Source organism: Hyperolius riggenbachi, chromosome 9 (genome assembly GCF_040937935.1).
Source record: "Hyperolius riggenbachi isolate aHypRig1 chromosome 9, aHypRig1.pri, whole genome shotgun sequence".
NCBI classification, from domain to species: domain Eukaryota; kingdom Metazoa; phylum Chordata; class Amphibia; order Anura; family Hyperoliidae; genus Hyperolius; species Hyperolius riggenbachi.
Window position 1 is genome coordinate 126285223 of NC_090654.1, and position 26318 is coordinate 126311540.

Genomic DNA, 26318 nt, shown 5'->3' on the forward strand with positions numbered 1-26318 from the left:
AGAAAGTTTGCTTCCATGATAGAATGTCCTGATCCTTGCTTGTCCCCAATCTATGCTGAACTCTAACCTTCCCCACCTGGGCCCTAACCCCAATCTTCCTCTATATACTACTGCAACAATCCTCCTGATACCCAACCTACATTCTCTGATGTCTAAATCTGTGCATCCCTAAAGCCAAAAGGTAGTCATACACAATGCAATAAAAAATTATCCAGTCTCACAGCAATTTAATAAAACAATTGTACAGAAAAATGTAAATCTTTTTTTTTATTTGTTCAAGAAATCTAATCAAATTTCCATTTCCATATTTTTTTTAATAAAAGAAAATGGAGAGTGTATTTTTCTGGCCAATTTTTATGAACATGTAATTGTGTAGGGTAGATTCTTGATTTATAGACTAAATCATTTTATTTCATAATTGGGGAAAAATTGAACATGTGTGTGATATATTGGTTGGCTTTCTGAAATTTGCAATCAATCAGAAAAAAATGGATTGCAATTCTTGAATTGTAAAGAAATGTAAAAATTGTGTGGTGGCCATCTTAACATTTAGCCATGCCCGGTGCAGCTGATTTGGGTAACAAAAAGTGTTAATAGACTATAGTGTGCTATAAATGAACAGAGAGACAATGTGTTCCAAAAGGTGCTCACTAATGATACAATCTTGATTGTACGATGTTATCAAATCAATATAGTAGAAGGGTAAACTGAGTATACCGTATGTACTCACGTATAAGCTTACATTTTGAGCACAAAAATGTGCTCAAATGTGCACCCCTCGGCTTATATGTGAGTCAGCTACAGCAGCCTTCCATGTCTCTGTCCAGTCTTACCTGTTACTGTGCCCCTGAGTGACCGGACAGCAGAGAAGGAGTGGAACAGTGTGTTTCGGCATTGCAACCTGTGACTGGCGGGGATCGGATGTCTGCCCTGTATACATGCTTCCCTGCAGATAATCGTGCGACCGTGGGAGAGCATGTCTGAAGTTCCTCCGCATTGCGCTGCTTGGCATTACTGCACAGAGGAACGGAATGTGCAGAGGATCGAGCAGCGCTCCATACTGCTCAGAGGACACGTGGATTACTTCACCGCTCAGCTTCCGTACAACTACGAGGGTCCAGGTGCGGCTCCAGCCTGTCAGCACCCGGCATAGACGTCCTCTGAGCGCTCCTCCAATCAAGACGGAGGAGGCAGAGCAGAACGGAGAATGGAAGGAGCTCTACTTCAATGAAGATGGAGGAGGCAGAGCAGAAGGAGCATTCCTCCAATCGAGGCAGAGAAGAGAGCACAGGAGGAGCGTTACTCTAATCAATGTGAATGAAGAATTGCTTTACACAGCAAATAGCAAAGGTTCTTGTATGGGTGAGGGCTGCTCTCCCCCCTGTCCTTTTGGTAAGTGCTCTTCTCCTGCACTGGCATCTATTTCTGTTTATTGTTGTGCTCACCTTATTGTCTTATACAATATGCACCTATACAATTTTGTGTGTGTGTGTGGAGGCGGGATTTGAGCGACTTATTTATTACTTGTGATTGTGATTGAAACTCAGAAGCCACTGCATTTTCTACCCTTGGCTTATATGCGGGTCAGTCACTTTTTCCTGATTTCTGGGGTGAAAGTGGGTATCTCGGCTTATACACGGGAAGTGGTAAGATTGTACAATTAAGATTGTGTCATTAGTTGTGCAATGTGTGTGTGACATCCCGACTCTCAGCCTCACCAATGCAAACTGCACAGGAAAATAACATCTAACTTCCCACTGAGCATGCAAGATACCTAGTGAGGAATGCTGCTTTCGGGCTGCACTATCTGATAATACACCGGGGTGGCGATGACTCACCTTACTTCTTCTGCGCCAGCATTGCATTCCACCGATCGCGTCACTTCCTGCAATGTCGGCCGCTGGTCAGTGACGTGAGCGGTGGAACGTAATGCTGGAGCGGAAGAAGAAAGGCGAGTCATTGCATCACCGCTGGGCCACTCCCTTGATTACTGGGAAAACAGCTGGAGCGGGAGCGCGGTCGGAGGAGCCCCAGGTGAGGGAGGGGGTCCGACCCCCTCCCCACCTCTATGCCGGCTGCTCCCCCTTCCTGACTGCTACCCGCTCCAAGCTACCTATTACTGGGTGCAATGCTACCTATGAAGGGGGGGGGCTAACATCCTCACAAGTTTGCCTCAGGTGGCAAACAGTCTAGAATCGGCCCTGCATGCACTATTCACAGTGTTGCTGATGTGATTCAGGCCTTTTACAAAACAATAGCCAGACAGGAATGTTCAAAAATTATGCACTGAGCTAGGTTCTTCAGAGAGTTTCTTAACTTCTAGTTAGAAGATTCAGAGTTTCAGCATAATGATTATATTGTTTTATTAAAAAAACTGTAAAATATTTACAGAAGTATTATAAAACTGATATAAGTAGCTGTATATAACAAAAAGGGAAAGGTGCTAAAGTTAGAGTATGCTTGACCTGAACCTCAAAACCCAGATCACTCTAGGATTGAGTTTAGTCTGAAGTTTTAGGAGAAAGTGGGCTCTCAGCAGAGACTCTCAATACTCCATCAGCAAGGCTGGACTCTGGAGGTGTGTGGAGAGCTTCTTTAAATTGATATGCAGTCTGTTTATTCTGAAACCCAGTAGAGTTGTCCAGATAATATTTTTTTGTCTTAAAGAAAACCTGAACTGAAAATTAAAAGTCAAAATAAGCATACACACATAATACTGACCTCCCTCACAGTCTACTCATCGCTCTCTTTCTCCTCTCCTGTGTCCTGTTTGTCCACTGTGGTCGATGGAATTCTCTGTCCTCCATTTTGAAATTGTAATACCGCCCACTTGAGCCATGGGGAAACATGGATATTACCTTGCTCATCAGTTGTCCTTTCAGTTATAACTGACAGCCACTGTTATATAACTGACAGCAACTGATATATTTCAGTTCTGACAAAATGTTGTCAGAACTGGAGGGAATCATTGTTAGATGAATATGGTGAGCTTCTGAGAGGAACTGATAGCGAGGCAAGTCTGTAATATTCATCTGCAGGTACATCATGTGCTTATTTTAAATAATTTGACTCAGTTCAGGTTCCCTTTAAGTAGTAGATCTGATCTACTCACACATATTAAATCTCATTCATGTGCTTATTCTATTTTATAGCATTACTATATCATATCATATATATATAGTGTCTTCATATTCTGCCTTCTGGTGTGAAATATGTCCAGACAGACTTAATAAAGAACTTCATCAAGATGCAGCTTATTCTTAGTTTAAACTAAAAGTGTGTGTACTCAGTCAGCTACTTTGGTTTTTAACAAGGATTTCATTGTTATATTCAGAATTCTCGCTGTTTCCCCTCTGGACTTATGTATAGTAGCAGCCATTTTGGGAACACAGCTACCAGCGACCTTTTCTGGTCAGCTGTGACCTTAGTCTGTGCCGTGTCATCCGCTGCCTAGATAAACCAATCAGAATCCCATCTGGGAGCACTGGAGTCAATCACAAGGCAGGAGACAGGCAGGGAAGCCCAGAGCTGCTTAAAGTGATGCCAAGAACAACATGGAAGAAGCTGGCTAATCTCCATGGAAACGTCTGTAACATGGGCAAGATGCCTGAAAAAATGACTCTCACTTTGAAAACACACCGTCAGGAGTCAGGAAAAATAGATGTGGCAAATAGGGAGGTAAAGATCAGGATGTTGTATCTGGGACGAACATCTGATATCACTTGTGTGGTAAAAACATGTCAGCTCTCAACAGTTCCTCTAAACTTCAACTATCAACCATTTTCCATTTAAGCAAATCACAGTCAAGTAGTATCAAGAGACAGAAATCTAGTTTAGAGTCCCCTTGGTGAAATCTGAGTGTAAGTGATGGACGAACCTCACAGTAATATGTCCTGGGAACATTACTAATATACAGGGGTCAATTCATAAAGGACGCGAGGAATCTGAAATAATAACAACTCTTCTACTGTTGCATGAGCTTAGAGCTGCTTCAAATTAAAGGAACTGTATAGAGTTTTTTTAATTTTCATTGTTATTTTATCCATTATGGGAGTTACTAAAAGATTGATTATTTTAAAAGCACTATTTTTTAAATCAGAAACTTAGTGAAAAGTACTGTAAATATGATATTTTTTTAGCGCTCTATCCACTGGCCTGGTGGCAAGATTTGTAAGACCTCCGTTTTCTGTTGTTCATTAAAGAGAAGAGAGCTCAGTTTAGGCCTAGTTAATAGTCCACAAGCCCAGAAAGTTTGTGGCTGATGGGGCAGCAAATTTACACTGTTATACGAGCTGTACACTGACTACTTTACATTGTATCAAAGTGTCATATATTTAGTGTTGTCCCATGACAGGATAGGTCTGTCAATGCAATTTTTCCGATCGATTTGTACAGCAAACTTGCAGTGTGTGGCAAAAGTCAAATGATTTGATGATTGATTGGAAATTTAATTGATCCAAATGTTGGATTTTAGGATCAAATCTGAAGAGAGGAAATGCCTTAATCGACCCATGTATTGATAATTACCTTCCAATAACTTTCAATCGTAAAAATCGCATCGAAAGATCACATGATGAAAAAATGTTAACGTTTATAGTCACTTTAAGACAAATGAGGAAAACAGAGGTACAACCCTCCTATAAGAGGGACAGGTGGGAGGTATGGCCTACAGTAGCAATGCACCTCTCTGTCCCCAGAGGCACTTCTAGAGACCAGCGGACCAGCTAATTGCCTAGATCGGCAGATTTATTTCAGGGCGGCTTTGAGGGAAAAAAAAAGTTTATTTTTCCTGTCCTCAATGACTGAATACTTAGGGAAAGGAGATAAAAAGTTCTAATGAAAGCCTCTACAGCTCAGCCTCAAATAAGGAATCTACAAACCTTTTGTCTACAACACTTTCTATGGCATCCCCTAATGTTAATGTTATCTCGGGATCTAGAGTGTGTCTGTGTGACTCCTGTCCTGTCCGCCCCTCCTTATGACTTGAAAAGAAGAGGAGGATGCATTAGCATTGTAACCGGGTGCGTGGAGTGTGACCCCCACCAGGGTGTTCCCATGTTGCCATTAGAGGGGGTGACAGCAGATGCCACTTCAACAGAGCTGAATTTTAACACCCAAAAACGTATTTTAGCTTTAAACATTCATTCACTGAGGCTGGGAGAGGAACAGCCTCTCCTCTTTAGCTGTATCTGCAGCTGCTGGCTCATGGAGCCGATCTTTGTTTACACCCCCCCCCCTGTAGACTGTGCTGTATTGGGTTGTGCTGCCAGAGCATGTGACGGAGGCTATGGAGCGTCTGAGTTGCTATGAACTGAACCTAGCCTATGCTTGCGTTATCTCTGCTCCTGTCAAAGCCCTGCTTGATGGAGCGAGGGGGAAGCTGGATCTGAGTGAGCCATGCACCACTGGAGGTGATGGAGAAGGGAGAGAGCAGGATATATGGATTGGACATGAAGCCTGTGTAAGCATCCAGTCCCCCTGCCATGCTGTCACAGCCTCTCTCTCAGCACACACACACACTGCACATATGCCAGCCTACCCCCTCTCCCATATCAGGCTGGCTGAAAGCTTTTACAGGCTGGAGGAAGTGCTCTTGTAATGGAGTGACTATTCTCTGCACAGCCTTTACAACAAAAATGCATGCTTTCCTGTATCTTGTCTCACTTTCTACTTGTCCCCTGCCCCCTCCTTCTCTCTTGTGTGTCCTCTGTCACTCTTCCTGCTCCCTAGTTCAATGGCAGGCAATCTATGTACAGCTTTCCCCGTTCCAATTGATCTGCTATCAACTATTCATGCATTGCATGATGTGTACCGGCCTTTCTCCATCCCTCTCTTCCTTGCTTACATTCTCTCTCCTTTTCTATTTCTCATTCACTTTCTTTCTTTCTTTCTTTCTTTCTTTCTTTCTTTCTTTCTTTCTTTCTTTCTTTCTTTCTTTCTTTCTTTCTTTCTTTCTTTCTTTCTTTCTTTCTTATTTCCTCTTTGTGTTCCCAGCCTCCTTCATCTCTTGCTAAGGGCCAGTTTCCACTAGGAGCCATGGCCGTTTCTGATTCGGTTGCGGTTTCTGTTCTGCTGTGCAGCTGCAGCCTGAATCGCTAAAAAAGGCTATAGGGATTTGGCTGCGTGATGCATAAAGCTGCAGCATGCCATCCAGATTCGCACCAAAGTGCAATCTGAACTGCAAAACCATAGGTGAGATGGGCAGCGTTTCCCGTCCCTCTTGTATTGCGCTTTGAGTCCTATGGGAGAGAAAGGCTATAGAAATGTTACTGTTACTGATGTATCAGGCCCATATTCGGAGTGGAAATATGGTCCCCTTCCTTCTTCATGACCTGCAGCACTTTACAGAGTACATAGTCATGTCACTGACTGTCATCAGAGGAGCTCACAATCTAATCCTACCATAGCCATAGTCTAATGTCTTACCATATTATTATTATGTATTTATATAGCACTGACATCTTCTGCAGCACTTTAGATAGTACATAGTCATGTCACTGACTGTCCTCAGAGGAGCTCACAATATAATCCTGTCATAGTCTAATACTCTACCATATTATTATTATTATGTATTTATATAGCACTGACATCTTTTCCAGCACATTACAGAGTACATAATCATGTCACTCATTGACCATACTTTATCTAATATCTCTTATGTAGTCCAAGGTCATTTTTAGGAAGCAGAAACCATTTGTATGCCAGCACACAGGTACCATGTGATGCAGTCTTATTTAGGAAATGGGGGGGGGGGGGGGTGACACCATGAGTTACTGCACCAGGTGTCACAAACCTTAGCAACGCCACTGGGAGGATGGTGTCTTCGTGTGCATTCCAGAACGGACTAGCCAGGAGTAAGGAGGGAGATTTCCCCCCAGGCTGCTGGTACAATATATAAGGCAATGTGAAGCACTAGGCTGGTTGAGGGAAATAAATGTACAATTTGATGGCAAGCTGGTAAATGTACACAGCATGATGCAGAAGAGAGGCTTGCCTCCTACAGTGTCCTTAGAAAAAAACTCTGTCTGCTTTCTCATCATTGTAAAGACTGCATGTGGTCAGCTAGATAAGGTATTACACAGGTTGAAAAGTTTTCGACAGTCCCTAGACTCCATGTGGCTGCTGCAGCCTTGTGTGAGAGACAGGCAGGACAGGAGTCACATTACAGGCAAGTCGCCTCTGTGTTATGTGGCTGCAATACAGATAAGTTCTCTGCTCCATGTCAGGCTATTCTCAGTCTCTCTCCACTCCTCCTCTCTCCCTCGTTCACCTTTGTTTCCCCCCTTCCCCTAGAGCTGGCTGTCTTTTCCTCCTCTCTCTGGATAGTGTAATTGTTAAAGAGACACTGAAGCGAAAAAAAATATATGATATACTGAATTGGTTGTGTACTATGAATAATTACTAGAAGATTAGCAGCAAAGAAAATATTCTCATACTTTTATTTTCAGGTATATAGTGTTTTTTCTAACATTGCATTATTCTATAATATGTGCAGATTACACAACACTCAGCATTCAAAATGATTCTTTCAGAGCAGTCTGTGAACTAATGACCTCTCCTCTGGCAGAGGAAAAGTAAATAGTCCAGGAACAGTTCAGATAATAAAAGTCAGATAACAGCCCTCTCCAAGACTAACTTAGTCGGAGAGCTTAATGGCTTGTTTGCATAGAGATAACAACTGAAGTTTCTCAACTCTTCCTGTACTGGAAACAATTAGACTGATGTATCTGATCTTAATGTTTTATTTCTTAGCTGTACTACACATACAAATAATAATATCATAATTTTTTTTTCGCTTCAGTGTCTCTTTAAGGTCTCTGCCTCTGGCACAGGCAACCTGGGTTCAAATCTCTGCTTCTTTCTACTCAGTAAGCCAGCACCTATTCAGTAGGAGACCTTGGGCAAGACTCCCTAACACTGCTACAGCATACTGAGCGAGTCAGCACTGATTCCGCCAGGAGAAAAGTAATTATAAATATTCCTTGTTACTCTCTTGTACCTTGTACCATTCCTTGTACCAAAAATACAATCAAGCAGTACATTTTTACAATTGGACACAGTGGTATAGTGGCTGCCGCATTGCAAATATTTTCATGGAGAGAGGGGGAAGGGGGGGGGGGCACAGGTTTCCTTGCCTGGAGTGACAAAATGGCCAGAGGCGCCCCTGTCTGTCCCTATACTTCATGTGCCACTGTGACCAGTCAGTTCCATCTTCCCAGAATATGCAAGCTGAAATCTGATTGGCTGCTCTGAGCAAAAGCACCACTTACAGACATATCGCAAAAAGGTCCCTGCATTAGTAATTATTTTGTAATAATAATAATAACATTTGTATACTGCCTTGTCTCCTGTTGCATTCAAAGCTCTTGAGAGCTGCAGCCTGTAAGCACTCAATAGGCCACCCTGCGGTGATAGGGAGTTTTGCCCAATGACTCTTTACTGAATAGGTACTGGCATACTAAACAGGAAGAGCCATGATTAGAACCCTGGTCTCCTGTGTCAAAGGCAGAGCCCTTAACCATTACACTATCCAGATTCAAAACTTGGCTCTTCCTGTTCAGTAAACCAGCACCTATTCAGTAGTCCTTCAGTAGCAAGAATCCCTAACACTGCAGGGTGGCCTATTAAGCTGCAGCTCTCAAGCACTTTGATACCAACAGGAGAAACTCCTTATACAAATATTAGGCTTACGGTATTATTAACATTATTACTAATGCATGCACCTTTTAGATCATTACTGGAATGTTGGGACAATGTATGCACTAGTGATGACTGCACACAGAGATACAGTATATGTCACTACTGACAGCTTCTAGATCTCACTAGTAAACTAGGAAATACAAAGGAGGAGATTTGCAGCCTATCTCAGATCAGCTACAAGTTGAATAAATTGTACTTCAACCTCTTCTTCAGAGACAAAATTTCCACACTTTTAGATGAAGTTAGTAGTTTATATATCAATATATTGAGAAACATATTTCTTTGTAACTGTCTGCATGAAGACAATGCAGTTCATGTGAGTAAGCTTTGGCAGACTGATCCAAGGCAATGAGCTGAGATCTCTGTTGGAGCTGCTGCCACACTGACCATTGTCCGGCTATTATAAAGCATACACTGAGCATGCTGAATTTCTGTAATGTTCTGTCCAGATATTACTCTAATAAATAATGTAAATAAGAGCAAAAATAATGAACAAAAGAGGCAACCCCTAAAAGCCAATGAGGTTGTACTTTACTTAGTCACATGATCAGCTATGAGATGACCGATTTCTGAATGGCTACTACCATTGATTGAATGTTGAACATTAAAACTGCTCTGTGCCTCAATAAACATTTCACATGGTGAATATTATAGTTTATGATTTGTCAGCCAATTTCTACAAAAATCAAATCTCAAAATTCTTCCAACTTTTGTCCTCCTCTAGAATTACCTCCTCACATTCATGTATACAAGATTTCACACGTGCTTCACCCTTCCTATGGAATGCCCTTCCAGAACACATCCGTCACACTTCAACTTTTGATATGTTATAACACTCCCTCAAAACTCACTTTTTCCGACAAGCTTATGCTCTAACTTAAGCCATTCCCCCTTTGACCTAAGGCCAACATGCACTTCTACTTCATATCCTAAAAACACACTACCGCTAGGTATAATTATTGTATACTACCCCATCTCTTGTTTCCTCCCTATTCCATAAAGGAATACTATCGATTCACATATTTTTTTCAATTGACACAGGAATTGTTTGGGAAGTGCTGCTAAGTACTGGTGTATACATTTTAGTAGCAACTTCTTTGTTTACTGTTAGCAAAATACTTTCAATCTTTACTGAAGCCAAAACTGACACTGACTGAGCCATGAGGAGAGGGGAAATTCCCCTCACACTTGATCAGTTCTCTCTGTCACACACAGAGCTACACATAGAGTTAACAGCTGCAGCTCCTGTGTCCTGTGTTTCTGACTGAAGTGTCTGAAGAGAGCAGAGGAAATGTAACTAATTGTCACAGCTTTTCATACTGTTTTTGCTTTCAGAGTTTGATATGTTTGATATTTTCTTTCTGTAGGCTGATATGCAACTCTGGCTGTGCATTGAAGCAGACACCCCTTCTGCAATTGATTTGTCCCAATATAGCTAAATCCTACCCTCAATAAATTACAGTTTTTGCCTCTGATATTTAACATGAAAAGTAGGAAAATGTTTACACAGCTACTTAGACATTATTTGTACATTGTCATTTTAGAACACTTGGGTATCGATAGTATTCCTTTAAAGGAAAACTGTAAGGGGTCGGGGGGAAAATTAGTTGAACTTACCCGGGGCTTCTAATGGTCCCCCGCAGACATCCTGTGCCCGCACAGCCACTCCCCAATGCTCCGGCCCCACCTCTGAATCACTTCTGGAATTTCAGACTTTAAGGTCCGAAAACCACTGCGCCTGCGTTGCCGTGTCCTCGCTTCCACTGACGTCACCAGAAGTGTATAGCACAAGCCCAGTATGGTCTGTGCTTGCGCAGTACGCTCCTGGTGACATCAGTGGGCTCGAGGACACGGCAACGCAGGCGCAGTAGTTTTAACACTTTAAAGTCTGAAATTCCAGAAGTGAACTGGAGGCGGGACCGGAGCATCGTGGCTGCACGGGCACAGGATGTCTGCGGGGGACCATTAGAAGCCCCGGGTAAGTTCGACTCATTTTCCCCCGACCCCCTACAGTATTCCTTTAAGATTGTAAGCTTGCAATGGCAGAGCTCTCTCACCCTTTTGTGTTTTGGAATTCATTATACATTTTATTCATCATGTTACTTTTGTCACTGTAATTACCAATTCTGTATTTTGTATCGATTCTGTATTTTGTACAAAATCTGTATTTACTATATTGGTGTATACCATTGTCTGTATTATTATGTACCTCATGTTTTACTTTGTACAGCACCATGGGATATGTTGGTGCTTTATAAATCTCTAATAATAGTTATAACTTTTGGCAACAATAGGATTGCTCAAAATCCTCATTATTTTGCTTACTGGACTCAGTGACACTTCCAGTAATCTGCATTGAGGTCAGATTAAAAGCATTTGCAGCATTAACCACTTCCCGACCGCCTAACGCACAGCGGCGGCCAGGAAGTGGAGCCCTTAAGGACCAGCTCACCCACAGAGGCGGCGGTCCTTGTAAGGGCATGGGCGGAGCGATCGCGTCATCCGTGACGCGATCCTCCGCCGGCGCCTGTCACCGCTTGCCCGCCGCAACATCCTGCCAGCTATACGGAAGCGCCGGCGGGATGTTAACCCCGCGATCGCCGCATACAAAGTGTATAATACACTTTGTAATGTTTACAAAGTGTATTATACAGGCTGCCTCCTGCCCTGGTGGTCCCAGTGTCCGAGGGACCACCAGAGCAGGCTGCAGCCACCCTATGTCGCACCCAAGCACACTGATTTCTCCCCCCCCCTGCCCCAGATCGCCCACAGCACCCCTCAGACCCCCCCCCCTGCCCACCCCCCAGACCCCTGTTTGCACCCAATCACCCCCCTAATCACCCATCAATCACTCCCTGTCACTATCTGTCAACGCTATTTTTTTTTTATCCCCCCCCTGCCCACTGCCCCCTCCTGATCACCCCCCCACCCCTCAGATTCTCCCCAGACCCCCCCCCCCCCCCTGTGTACTGTATGCATCTATCCCCCCTGATCACCTGTCAATCACCTGTCAATCACCCATCAATCACCCCCTGTCACTGCCACCCATCATTCAGCCCCTAACCTGCCCCTTGCGGGCAATCTGATCACCCACCCACGCCAATAGATCGCCCGCAGATCCGACATCAGATCACCACCCAAACGCAGTGTTTACATCTATTCTCTCCTCTAAACACCCACTAATTACCCATCAATCACCCCCTATCACCACCTGTCACTGTTACCCATCAGATCAGACCCTAATCTGCCCCTTGCGGGCACCCAATCACCCGCCTACACGCTCAGATTGCCCTCAGATCCCCCCTTATCAATTCGCCAGTGCAATATTTACATCTGTTCTTCCCTGTAATAACCCACTGATCACCTGTCAATCACCTGTTAATCACACATCAATCACCCCCTGTCACTGCCACCCATCAATCACCCCCTGTCACTGCCACCCATCAATCAGCCCCTAACCTGCCCCTTGCGGGCAATCTGATCACCCACCCACATCAATAGATCGCCCGCAGATCCGACATCAGATCACCTCCCAAACGCAGTGTTTACATCTATTCTCTCCTCTAAACACCCACTAATTACCCATCAATCACCCCCTATCACCACCTGTCACTGTTACCCATCAGATCAGACCCTAATCTGCCCCTTGCGGGCACCCAATCACCCGCCTACACGCTCAGATTGCCCTCAGACCCCCCCTTATCAATTCGCCAGTGCATTAGTTACATCTGTTCTTCCCTGTAATAACCCACTGATCACCTGTCAATCACCTGTCAATCACCCATCAATCACCCCCTGTCACTGCCACCCATCAATCACCCCCTGGCACTGCCACCCATCAATCACCCCCTGTCACTGCCACTCATCAATCAGCCCCTAACCTGCCCCTTGCGGGCAATCTGATCACCCACCCACACCAATAGTTCGCCCGCAGATCCGACGTCAGATCACCTCCCAAGTGCAGTGTTTATATCTGTTCTCTACCCTAAACACCCACTAATTACCCATCAATCACCCCCTGTCACTGCTACCTATCAGATTAGACCCCTATCTGCCCCTAGGGCACTCAATTACCCGCCCACACCCTCAGAATGCCCTCAGGCCCCAGCCCTGATCACCTCGCCAGTGCATTGCTTGCATCTATTCCCCCTTCTAATCACACCTTGAGACACCCATCAATCACCTCCTGTCACCCCCTAGCACACCTACCCATCAGATCAGGCCCTAATTTGCCCCGTGTGGGCTCCTGATCACTCGGCCAAACCCTCAGATCCCCCTCAGACCCCCTTCCGATCACCTCCCCAGTGCATTGATTGCATTTATTTTCCCCTCTAACCACCCCCTGAGACACCCATCAATCACCTCCTGTCACCCCCCTAGCACTCCTATCCATCAGATCAGGCCCAATACAACCTGTCATCTAAAAGGCCACCCTGCATATGACCGTTTCCACAAAATTCGCCCCCTCATAGACCACCTGTCATCAAAATTTGCAGATGCTTATACCCCTGAACAGTCATTTTGAGAAATTTGATTTCCAGACTACTCACGGTTTTGGGCCCGTAAAATGCCAGGGCGGTATAGGAACCCCAGAAACTGACCCCATTTTAGAAAAAAGACACCCCAATGTATTCTGTTAGGTGTATGACGAGTTCATAGAAGATTTTATTTTTTGTCAAAAGTTAGCGGAAATTGATTTTTGTTTTTTTTTTCACAAAGTGTCATTTTTCACTAACTTGTGACAAAAAATAAAATCTTCTATGAACTCGCCATACACCTAACGGAATACCTTGGGGTGTCTTCTTTCTAAAATGGGGTCACTTGTGGGGTTCCTATACTGCCCTGGCATTTTAGGGGCCCTAAACCGTGAGGAGTAGTCTAGAAAACAAATGCCTCAAAATGACCTGTGATTAGGACGTTGGGCCCCTTAGCGCACCTAGGCTGCAAAAAAGTGTCACACATGTGGTATCGCCGTACTCAGGAGAAGTAGTATAATGTGTTTTGGGGTGTATTTTTATGCATACCCATGCTGGGTGGGAGAAATCTCTCTGTAAATGGACAATTGTGTGTAAAAAAAAAAATCAAACCTCTTTGGATTAATCGCATAAGCTCACTAATGGGCAAACTGTTTTGGCCAATTGTCTATGTCTATCTAGGCAATTGAAACTTGACAGCAGGGTAAAACAATATAGATGGGTTATGATGCCTTCATCTTAATGAGGGACCTATCTATATACAGGTGGTCAAAATGTAATAAGGTTGTTGACAAAATAATCTCGTCACCGCAACAATATGAGTATATTTTGTATTTTGTATCTTGATATCTGAATAGAAATTGTTATAGTAGTTATTTAAGATGTTATAATGCAGCGGTGTAATAATATTGTCATTACGTCTGTATATCTCCCTTGCTGTTCTAAATAAAGAGAAGTTTAAAAAAAATAAAAAAAAAATAAAACAATTGTCATTTACAGAGGTATTTCTCCCACCCAGCATGGGTATGTGTAAAAATACACCCCAAAACACATTATACTACTTCTCCCGAGTACGGCAATACCACATGATTGGCACTTTTTTTTACACATACCCATGCTGGGTGGGAGAAATAACTCTGTAAATGGACAATTGTGTGTAAAAAAATCAAAAGATTGTCATTTACACAGATATTTCTCCCACCCAGCATGGGTATGTGTAAAAATACACCCCAAAACACATTATACTACTTCTCCCGAGTACGGCGATACCACATGATTGGCACTTTTTTGCAGCCTAACTGCGCTAAGGGGCCCAAAGTCCAATGAGTACCTTTAGGATTTCACAGGTCATTTTTGTTTCAAGACTACTCCTCACGGTTTAGGGCCCCTAAAATGCCAGGGCAGTATAGGAACCCCACAAATGACCCCATTCTAGAAAGAAGACCGTTCCGTTAGGAGTATGGTGAGTTCATAGAAGATTTTATTTTTTGTCACAAGTTAGCGGAAAATGACACTTTGTGAAAAAAAACAATTAAAATCAATTTCCGCTAACTTGTGACAAAAAAATAAAAACTTCTATGAACTCACCATACTTCTAACGGAATACCTTGGGGTGTCTTCTTTCTAAAATGGGGTCATTAGTGGGGTTCCTATACTGCCCTGGCATTTTAGGGGCCCTAAACCGTGAGGAGTAGTCTTGAAACAAAAATGACCTGTGAAATCCTAAAGGTACTCATTGGACTTTGGGCCCCTTAGCGCAGTTAGGCTGCAAAAAAGTGCCAATCATGTGGTATCGCCGTACTCGGGAGAAGTAGTATAATGTGTTTTGGGGTGTATTTTTACACATACCCATGCTGGGTGGGAGAAATATCTGTGTAAATGACAATCTTTTGATTTTTTTACACACAATTGTCCATTTACAGAGTTATTTCTCCCACCCAGCATGGGTATGTGTAAAAATACACCCCAAAACACATTGTACTACTTCTCCCGAGTACGTCGATACCACATGTGTGGCACTTTTTTGCACCCTAACTGCGCTAAGGGAACCAAAGTCCAATGAGTACCTTTAGGATTTCACAGGTCATTTTGAGAAATTTTGTTTCAAGACTACTCCTCACGGTTTAGGGCCCCTAAAATGCCAGGGCAGTATAGGAACCCCACAAATGACTCCATTTTAGAAAGAAGACACCCCAAGGTATTCTGTTAGTAGTACGGTGAGTTCATAGAAGATTTTATTTTTTGTCACAAGTTAGCGGAAATTGATTTTTATTGTTTTTTTTCACAAAGTATCATTTTCCGCTAACTTGTGACAAAAAATAAAATCTTCTATGAACTCACCGTACTACTAACGGAATACCTTGGGGTGTCTTCTTTCTAAAATGGGGTCATTTGTGGGGTTCCTATACTGTCCTGGCATTTTTGGGGCCCTAAACCGTGAGGAGTAGAAATTTCTCAAAATGACCTGTGAAATCCTAAAGGTACTCATTGGACTTTGGGCCCCTTAGCGCAGTTAGGGTGCAAAAAAGTGCCACACATGTGGTATCGCCGTACTCAGGAGAAGTAGTATAATGTGTTTTGGGGTGTATTTTTACACATACCCATGCTGAGTGGGAGAAAGATCTCTGTAAATGGACAATTGTGTGTAAAAAAAAAATTGTCATTTACAGAGATATTTCTCCCACCCAGCATGGGTATGTGTAAAAATACACCCAAAAACACATTATACTACTTCTCCTGAGTACGGCAATACCACATGTGTGGCACTTTTTTGCAGCCTAACTGCGCTAAGGGGCCCAAAGTCCAATGAGCACCTTTAGGCTTTACATGGGTGCTTACAAATTAGGGCCGGTTCACACTTGCGGTTCCCTGCCAAACGGACCGGATGACCTGACCGGATCCGGACCGGATCCGGATCGGAACCGTACGGTTCTGATCCGGATCCGATCAGGTTGCATCAGGTGTTTATCAGGATGCGATCCGGATCCGTTTGGCAAAAGATAGTAGAAACCGAATAAAAATGTTGGGGTCTGGGAGGTCAGCAGAAGGTGGACCTGTGGAATCAGGCCCTCCGCTGTTTAGCACTCACCTCCACCTCCGACATACTGCCAACATCTCCAGCACGTTTAAAGTCACTGCTGCTCCACTCCAAAATGCTTGCCCATGTGTCCCCATCCAAAATCGCCGCTACAATACGCATAGGAAGTGGGGTAGAACATCCGGATTTTTAGCCAGTGTGTTGTGCGCTCTCCGGTTCTCATTGGTTTGTATTGGCCGGATGGTGCAGTCCGGCTCCGCTCTGGATACGGCTGCCGGAGGAGCCGGACCAAAAAATAGCGCATGTTGGGTCTTATGCCGGAGTTCGGATCCGGTCCGGATCCGGTCCGGACGAAACGGACGCATAGGCTTTCATTGCTATGCCGTGCGTCCGTTCCGTCCGTTCTGCATGCGGTCCGGCTCCGGCACGGCGATTCCGGACGGCGACCGCTAATGTGAACCGGGCCTTAGCACCCCCCAAAATGCGAGGACAGTAAACACACCCCACAAATGACCCCATTTTGGAAAGTAGACACTTCAAGGTATGCAGAGAGGGGCATGGTGAGTCCGTGGCAGATTTCATTTTTTTTCGTCGCAAGTTACTAGAAATGGAAACTTTTTTTTTTTTTGTCACAAAGTGTCATTTTCCGCTTACTTGTGACAAAAATTAATATCTTCTATGAACTCACTATGCCTCTCAGTGAATACTTTGGGATATCTTCTTTCCAAAATGGGGTCATTTGTGGGGTATTTATACTATCCTGGAATTCTAGCCCCTCATGAAACATGTCAGGTGCTCAGAAAAGTCATAGATGCTTGAAAATGGGAAAATTCACTTTTTGCACCATAGTTTGTAAACGCTATAACTTTTACCCAAACCAATAAATATACACTGAATGGGTTTTTTTTTTAATCAAAAACATGTTTGTCCACATTTTTCGCGCTGCATGTATACAGAAATTTTACTTTATTTGAAAAATGTAAGCACAGAAAGCTAAAAAAAATCATTTTTTTGCCAAAATTCATGTCTTTTTTGATGAATATAATAAAAAGTAAAAATCGCAGGAGCAATCAAATAGCACCAAAAGAAAGCTTTATTAGTGATAAGAAAAGGAGCCAAAATTCATTTAGGTGGTAGGTTGTATGACCGAGCAATAAACCGTCAAAGCTGCAGTGGTCTGAATGGAAAAAAAGTGGCCGGTCCTTAAGGGTGTAAAGCCCACGGTCCTCAAGTGGTTAAACTATCCTGTGTTTCCACTCTTTACAGTGTACCAGAGCTGAATAAAGAATGCCAGGGAGAGAGCTGCCCAATGGCAGCTCTGGGAAGCCTGCAGGAACGCCCCCGGTGGGCGTTTTGAACAGGGACTCCTGTATTTACCCTCCGAGATAGCGACAAATATTGTCGCTAATTTCTGGGGGGTGATAGCGCTGCAGTGTGGGGGGCGGGGGGGCAGAGAGCATCAGTGTGGGGACACAGAGGCATGTCATGAGGCAGAGAACATACCTCTGTGCCCCATCTGCCCCCCAAATCTGCTAGTGATCTACTGACATTTGCATGCTGATCAATAACCTTCCCACCAGTTTTGTTAATTTTATCAATCAAAACTGTGATTGGAGCTGGCAGTAGTGCTTGCAGAGAAAATAACTTTGCATAGACATTAAGTCAAAACAAAAAATGCCATGCACAGGGGTTCTCAGATATTATTTAGGGCTCTTTTACACTTGATGCAATGGGTTGAGTTGTGTCGCGTTGCATCCAATTTGCCAAAACGGGATGCAACGCAACTCAATGCAACGCATTAAGTGTAAACGGGTCCTCAACCCCAAACTATAGTTACTTACTTAGCGATGTGTGAGGGCCCTTTTACACTTAATGCGTTGCATTGAGTTGCATCACATTACGTTCAATTTTGGCAAATGAGATGCAACGCGACGCAACTCAATGCAACGCATTAAGGGCCTGATTCACTATTCGATGCTATCCCAGTTAGCACGCCTAAAGGCTTTGGGCGTGCTAACTAGGGTGCTAAGTAGTTAGCATGCAGAATTTTAATCAGGCCACGCGCAAAGTCCCACGCGCAAACGTCGCATCGCGGTGCGACGAAAACAGCGTAGTGTGAAGATAAGGTCGCACTCAATGCGCCCTTATAGGGGCATCGAGTGCGCCGTTTTCGTCGCATCGCGATGCGATGTTTTGCGCGCACCGGACTTTGCGCACGCGACTTTGCTAATTATCGCGTCCTACACATCTTTTGATGTGATTAGGGGCTTTTCACAAGCGTGCTAACAGTGAGCACTGTTTTGTGACTCAAGCCCAAAGTGTAAAAGGACCCTGAACCCACTGGATACTGCACATCAAGCTGGTTCAAATTTCCTTAATCGTATACCTGTACTGTATTTCTTTAATGAAATATTGGGCAAAAATAGAATACTACCGTAGTAAAGTGAGTTTTACAACCAGACATAATTCTAAGAGCTTAAACCAGTCTGTGACTGGCTGGGAATATGAAACCTTCCATGTTTTAATGGCACCACAAATAAGAGCCAGATTAAGACCAGATTGGCCCCAGGCAGAGTAACAGCATTGCCTCCTCCCCACAGCTCCTTGGCTGCAATGGTGGCAGAGAGGAAGACTGCCACAACTGGTACTTTGAGAGTTGTACCATAATTATCCTATAGTGACAATCTGCGATTAACCCTTTCTAATCCTGTGTCTGACTATGGTCGAGACTGGCCTTTTCCAGCATAGGTCCAATGCCGTACTTAATCAGACATAAGAAAAATAGCTGATAGGGTGGCTAGGGGGTGCTGTTGCCAGATAAATTCAAAAACTTTGATCGTTGTCGGCCCACATCATTTCTATATTTTGGGCTCGTCGCTGGGGACGCTGTTTCCAGATCTAGCCTGGCACAGAATCACCCTATATGGATCTTAATTTCAGACAAAGTCAGACACTTCATTCTCCTCTGACACGACACTGCCCTGTGTAATTACACTGGTGACCGTGCAATGGGGCAAGCTGGCACTACGACTGTTTCTTCTCACTAGAAAAAGCAGAGGGTGGTCCACTTACTTGCATTACAGATGCATACAAATATCCCAACACGCTTCTGATGATAGGGCTGATAACCTCTTTTTATACTACACTACAGTCATTCTATTCAATTTAAACCTGCAGAACGTGCAGGGTTACCACAGTGATGCTGTTAAGCTGATGTTAACAAATAAAAATGTTTCAAACGTCTTATTATTCTGGCAAGATGTAAATTCCAGACCTGAGGGATAATAAATATTCTTCTATGGAATGCACATTTTGGCTCATGCCCCAGCAGTGGGGATAATGCAGAGCATTACTTGGACATCTCAAGCACCATGTGGTCTCCGTGGGAACCCCAAGCTGCTGGCTCAACATATGGAAGTAGCTGTACACAGCACAATCATTATTTCTCATATAGGCTGACTTACAAACACAGATATCATTGCTTTCATAGTATCCTTGGCAACAGCGATACCTCTTCCTGTAATCCAGCTTCACACCATGGCGGTACGCCGTTCGATACGTTATCCTAAGAGAAAAATGCCGTCAGTATATAAAACTAAATTAATTATTTCACAGTTAAAGGGGCACTACAGCGAAACACTATAAAATTTAAAGAGGAACTCCAGTGAAAATAATATAATAAAAAAGTGCTTCATTTTTACAATAATTATGTATAAATGATTTAGTCAGTGTTTGCCCATTGTAAAATCTTTCCTCTCCCTGATTTACATTCTGACATTTACCACATGGTGACATTTTTACTGCTGGCAAGGGATGTAGCTGCTGCTTGCTGTTTTGGCAGTTGGAGACAGCTGTAAACAGCTATTTCCCACAATGCAGCAAGGTTCACAGACAGGAAATTGCCAAGAGTATGTACTTTTCTTGTTTCTTGTGGGGGGGGGGGGGGGGGGGTTCCAACAATATCAGTCATACAGCGCCCCCTGATGGTCTGTTTGTGAAAAGGAATAGCATTCTCATGTAAAAGGGAGTATCAGCTACGGATTGGGATAATGTTCAATTCTTGGTCGGAGTTTCTCTTTAAAATATGTGCAAAAATATACAAATAAGAAGTACATTTTTTCCAGAGTAAAATGAGCCATAAATTACTTTTCTCCTATAATGCTATCACTTACAGTATGTAGTAGAAATCTGACAGAAGTGACAGGTTTTGGACTAGTACATCTCTTCATAGGGGGATTCTCAGGGATATATTTATTTTCAAAAGCACTTAGTGAATGGCAGTTGCTCTGTCCAACTGCCAAAAAACGGTGTAGGGAGCAGGGAAACTGGCCAGCATTATTGTTTAAATCGTTTTTTGGGAATATCTTTATAAAGAATAAAAGCCTTGCTGAGAATCCCCTTTGAAGAGATGGACTAGTCCAAAGCCTGTCACTTCTGTCAGATTTCTACTGCCTACTGTAAGTGATAGCATTATAGGAGAAAAGTCATTAATGGCTCATTTTACTCTGGAAAAAAATGTACTTCTTATTTGTATATGTTTGCACATATTTTAAATTTTACAGTTTTTCGCTGCAGTGCCCCTTTAAAGCTTGGTTTCAGACACAAATGCACTTTTAAGGTGGTCACTAATAGTCCAATTTTTACCGAAGATTAGTTTAAGGAATCAGAATAATTGTGATCGAATTGCCAAAAAATAAACGCTGTTGATGTTCTCAGTCGACTGCGAATGATTCTTAAAAGTGATCGTTCGACGAAAATTTTGTTGATTGGCAAAAATGTTTTTTTATAATCGGTTGTGATGGATTGGAAGTACAGATTGGTTTGTTGATGGTGAAATAATCGATTATCTCTGATCACATTTATCTGATCACACAAACGATTCTTTGCTATAAATTGGACCATTCGTGGCCACCTTAAGGTTTCACATTTTAGAAATTTGTGCACATAGAGGCACAGCACACAGCTGACAGTGTAGAACAGACCCATTGATTTAACTGGGTTTTATCACAATTGCTCGAGACAGCACACAACGCAATGCTGTATGTATTTACAGGACAGTCCACACGTCGGCCATATATGAGCATACAGCATACAGCAATGCACAAATATAGTGTGAAAGGGACCTTAAAGTACCTGACCAGGAGCTCCATTTCCAGTCGTTCCACGCAGAATTTCAGAGCTGTAAATGGAAACAACTCTGCAGTGCCTTTAAAATACCTGATAGCTGAGTATCCAATGATTGCCTTTTTGTGTCAATCAAGGCTTCTAAAGCTAATAAAAAATAAATAACTGCTTACAAAATTTGGTCTAATTATTTCAAGCAGCCCAGCTGTAGGAATATATGGCATACTCTGTGAATCAGGCTGATACTGTTGTTTGGCTTTGGCTGTTTTTATCATGTTATGCAGTTCGCAAGGGGTGCACAATACTCCAGACTGATAAGCTTGCTTTACAGGATATGGCTGATAAGAGGCTCCTGACCAGAACATTGGATAAATGGGCCTTGATGTTGGGTACCCTTATAACAGGGTAAGAACAGTAATAATAAAAAAAAAACATGAATTCCCAACATCCCTACATGTCTCCGCAAAAGTCTCTGCAAAAGTCAAAGGCCACTGAATGGGACTTGAAAGTGGAACAATAGTAATCCACAGAGAATAACATTAAAACTTCACATTTATTGGTTTACCGGTAAATACATATTTATTGATTAAAATATTTATTATTAAAATAGGACATACAATTGATTCTAAAATCATGTAGCACACAGCAGTTATTTTTTTCCCTGTTGTAACAGATATACTGTATTTTAAAGCGGAATATAACCCTGCATTTCAACTTTGCTCTAAAACATTATTTACAGCATATTATATGCAACCAGCATTTTTTTTTTTTACTAGACCAGCATTGGAAGGGTTACACAGAGTTTTAAAGTTCCTGGAGTTTTCTGCAGATGCATCCGAAGCTGAAATAGATACATTTTGTTTACATAAATGTATCTAAGTGTTGAATGTGACTCACTCTCTCTGACTGAGCTGGAGGACAGCTAAAGTGTGTAACATTCAACACTTAGATACATTTATGTAAACAAAATGTATCTATTTCAGCTTCGGATGCGTCTGCAGAAATCTTCAGGAACTTTAAAGCCCTGTGTAACCCTTCCAATGCTGGTCTAGTAAAAAAAAAAATGCTGGTTGCATATAATATACTGTAAATAATGTTTTAGAGCAAAGTTGAAATGCAGGGTTATATTTCGCTTTAAGGAAGCTTGTTCTCTTGGCTTTTAAAGGAGACCTGACCCGAGGCAAAGCTACCTACGGTAAGCACAGAGGTATATTCATGCTAAATCCACATACATCTGTGCTTTGTCTGTTCTTCCCCTTTCAGAACAGGAAGAGGCAGGCCTGCTGCAATGTTTCCTCCTATCACTATCCATCTCCTCCTCTGGAAATGGGAGGGTGACTTAGGAACATCACAGCAAGATGGCCTCTTCCTGTCTGAAAATTTGACTTTTGCCAGGGAATTTTCTTCAAGTTGTTTTCCAGTTGAACAATGTAAATGGTAATATAATTACAGACATGGACTCCACAACTGTACAAAAATTTAGTTTGACACATTTTGTGAATCAAGTTTCACTTCCTCAAAAGCCAGTTGTGGGCTAACAGGAGGGCATACCTTATGGTGGTAAGTGGATATAAGGCAATATGGTGCAATAATAGTGGTACTGGAGGACCTACCTACAGTTTTGGTCCCCAGGCAAACGGAGGGATATATGTAGTCAAGTGCCATGGAGCAGATTCACCTGACACTAAGCAACATGGTCACTCTGTTTCATATCTTTGTTCATGCTTACAATTATACCTTTTTGCATTTAGAAGTATACTTACTTTTGGGGCATGCATGTCTTAAAGTAGTTCCAGTTGCTGTCGCAGGAGTCAGGAGTGAGCACACTGTATGGATGGGCGTAGGACTCTTTTACTGCAGTTGTGTAACTGAAGAAAACAGAGGGTTAGAAGTACACCAATATCAGTTAAGGTGCCCACAGACATAATAGAAATGTTATCTATTTATTGGCTTTAACCCTTTCCAATTCAATTTGCAGAGCACCCACGTCACAGTCCACCCATCGGCACTTAATTTTGCATCCATTGTGCTGGAGCGGGGCAGGGTAATCTGCAGTGCTGCTAGAGGGGGTGCCGGTGGGGTCTCTACCTTCTTGCACTGGTGTGAGGAGGCGACTTGGTCATCTGCTGGTGGCAGTACCAGCTCATATGCTGTAGCTCAGCCCTTCAATGCAAACCTGCAGGCGTAATGTGTAATTACGTGGTGCAGCGTGGTGCCCGGGGGGATCAAAGGTCCCAATACATAGACCAGAGGGGCTTGATGCTATACCCAAACAATCAACTTTTTTGGAATACTGGTTGTTTGCTTCTTTAAAAGATTTGTCTATTGCACCATGAAAGAATTCTTCACTTTATTCTATATTTTTGAAGTTTCATTGCATACAAAAAGAATCAATATCAGATCCTTCTAGCTGTCCTGAGTCTGGCCAACAAAAATCAAATTTACCGCACAGGAGAGTCTGATGTGAAGATTACTTTAAACTACATTCCCGGCCAGACTGATATCCAGTTACTGTTAAAATTAGACGTTACTTTCATTATATCCTTTTCATTATTTATATCCTATACACCTAAAAAAAAACTGGGAGAAGTCTTGCCTCCCAAAACTTGGTGTCCAGTTGATCAATGGCATTCTATATGTCCAACCAGGTTCAACTATGGTGTATTTAAAGGTGACTGTGAAGTATAAAATGTATAGCATAGGCTTCTCCAAGCTCTGTCAGCGTGTAGAGACAGAGTTTAGGAAGCCACAGTTATCCAGTTATATGCGAGAAGCAGGAAGAAGAGTACACCAGCTGTTTCCTGTCTGTATGGCGATAGCACCATGTCTGAAGTACATTTGCTTTATAGGATAAAAGGAACACATGCACTAAATGTGAAAGCTTTGTTTTTCTATTACCTTTCCCAGTAACTGCAGACATTGGGGTCATTTGGATTGAGGGATGTGCCAAACTGTACTTGAACCAACAAAAACATAACTGGCACCATGTGGAATGCCCTTGCCATCTTCATTCTGAAACATAATGAATAGATATTGTTAGGATACAGTAGACTCAAACAGTAGACTCAGCTATGTACATTTTTGTCTAGTGCATTTATTAATATACACAGTTTTAGTGTGAGGACTGGCCTTTGCCAATCAGAATTCAGCAGAGTTGTAAACACAGGAAGTCAGTGAGTGCAAAACAGGAAATGGTTTAAACAGAGGATGTTTTGTCGCTAAAGACACTCATATTTAGGCAGATGGAAGAATTGGCTCTAAGTCAGAAAACTGTCAAACAGAGTTTTTCTTTAGTTTTTAGCAAAACTCATCTTTACAAAATAATGTAAATGATACTGATAAATATTTTTTGGCACTGATAACTAAAGTTAGCGACACATGATAAAATAAAATGATCCAATTTAACAGCAATTTGATAAAAACAATTGGTTGTGCACAAAAAAAAAGGCTTTTCTTTGATTCCAGAAGTGGTGGATTTTTCTTGATCATTTTTTATGAAAATTGAATGGTGTAGGGTAGATAGTCAATTTCTTAATGTATAGATGCATGCAATTTTTTTCAGTTTGCAATTGTTTTTCTTTTTTCACAATTGCGGAAACATTTAACACATGTATGTGGTACAGTGGTCAGATTTTTCAAAAGTTACAATCAATCAGAAAAAAATGATTGTAATTCTTAAATTGAAAAAAAATGTAAAATATTGTATGGTGTGTGACCACCACAATAGTTAATGTTAATTACTAACAAGATTGATTAATTAATGACAAGATTGAGTTAAGTGAGTAGTTGTTCAATAAGCACAAGCTTTATAACAGAATTGTGTGTAATGTCAACTATACAACTCTGAAAACCACCAATAAAAAGGTTTAAAAGCAAAATTTTGGCAGTTTGCATAAAATTCCATAGGGATTTTAAGCCAAATAAAAAGGCATAGTATGAAAAGATGTGTTCATTTTCTGTATCATGATTGTTAGAAAATATCACAATTAGAATACTTCTTGTGGTAAAGGAAACATAAGTGTGAGAGTTAAAGGACCTCTGTCACGAAAATCTTCAAATTTAAAATACATGTAAACATATACAAATAAGAAGTACGTTTCTTCCAGATTGAAATGAGCCATAAATCATGTTTTCCTATGTTGCTGTCACTGACAGTAAGTAGTAGAAATCTGACATTCCCGACAGATTTTGACTAGCCCATCTTCTCATGGGGGGTTCTCAGGGTTTTCTTTATCTTTAAAAGCACTTAGTGAATGGCAGTTTCTCTGTCCAACTGCCAAAAGCGTGTACGGTGAGCAGGGAGGCTGGCCAAAATCTTTGTATAAATCTTTTTCAGGGAATGTCTTTACAAAGAAGGCCTTGCTGAGAATCCCCCATGAAGAGATGGACTAACCCAAAACCTGTCGGTAATGTCAGATTTCTACTACCTACTATAAATGACAGCAACATAGGAGAAAAGTAATGTATGGCTCATTTTACTCAGGAAGAAATTTACTTCTTATTTGTGTGTGTTTTAAATTTTAAGATTTTCGCGATAACTCCTCTTTAAAGACTTCATATACTAAAATATAAAGTGTAAGTAATGCCTCATCTTGAGATGAAGCTTAATTTTGCTGTCTTAATTCACAAAAAATTTACGTCCTGAAATTAAAATCAGTGCAGAGGAGGGCAACACTAAAATAAAAGAATACTTATGGTAAAATAATCAGAGCCTCCAATGACAGGCTCTGTCTGCATGAGGACGGAGGCCATATATAATACCTGTCCTGAAGTCTTCGGGCAAAGAGAGCTGCTCCGCACCCCTCCTTGGCAGTGTTTCCAAAGACTGCTGAAGGCCTTCGAGACCACCACCCAGCTTGGGAGCCGCCAAGGCTGGACACTGCCGTGTCCTGATTGGTGGCTGCTGAGCTGTGGCAGGCCGCGGCTACGCAGGTGGGCAAAAAAAGACCCCTGGCGGCGCTTAAAAAAAAATCTATAGGACC

At 42.4% G+C, this 26318-nt stretch overlaps 1 protein-coding gene across 2 annotated transcripts in view; it reads right to left on the bottom strand.

The window, feature by feature from the left end:
* PEAR1 (platelet endothelial aggregation receptor 1) overlaps positions 1–26318 on the bottom strand; it is a 209984-nt gene that overhangs the window by 94036 nt on the left and 89630 nt on the right. Inside the window, exons 2-4 of one of the 2 annotated variants that reach the window (XM_068253475.1) lie at positions 24235–24348; positions 23100–23204; positions 19677–19777 (exon numbers count right to left, since the gene is read on the bottom strand). In XM_068253475.1, coding sequence (XP_068109576.1) covers positions 19677–19777; positions 23100–23204; positions 24235–24347 — 319 coding nt within the window. In that variant the 5' untranslated portion in view covers position 24348. Of the gene's footprint in view, positions 1–19676; positions 19778–19994; positions 20032–23099; positions 23205–24234; positions 24349–26318 lie in introns of those variants that run through there. The other variant, XM_068253476.1, reaches the window with a different exon arrangement.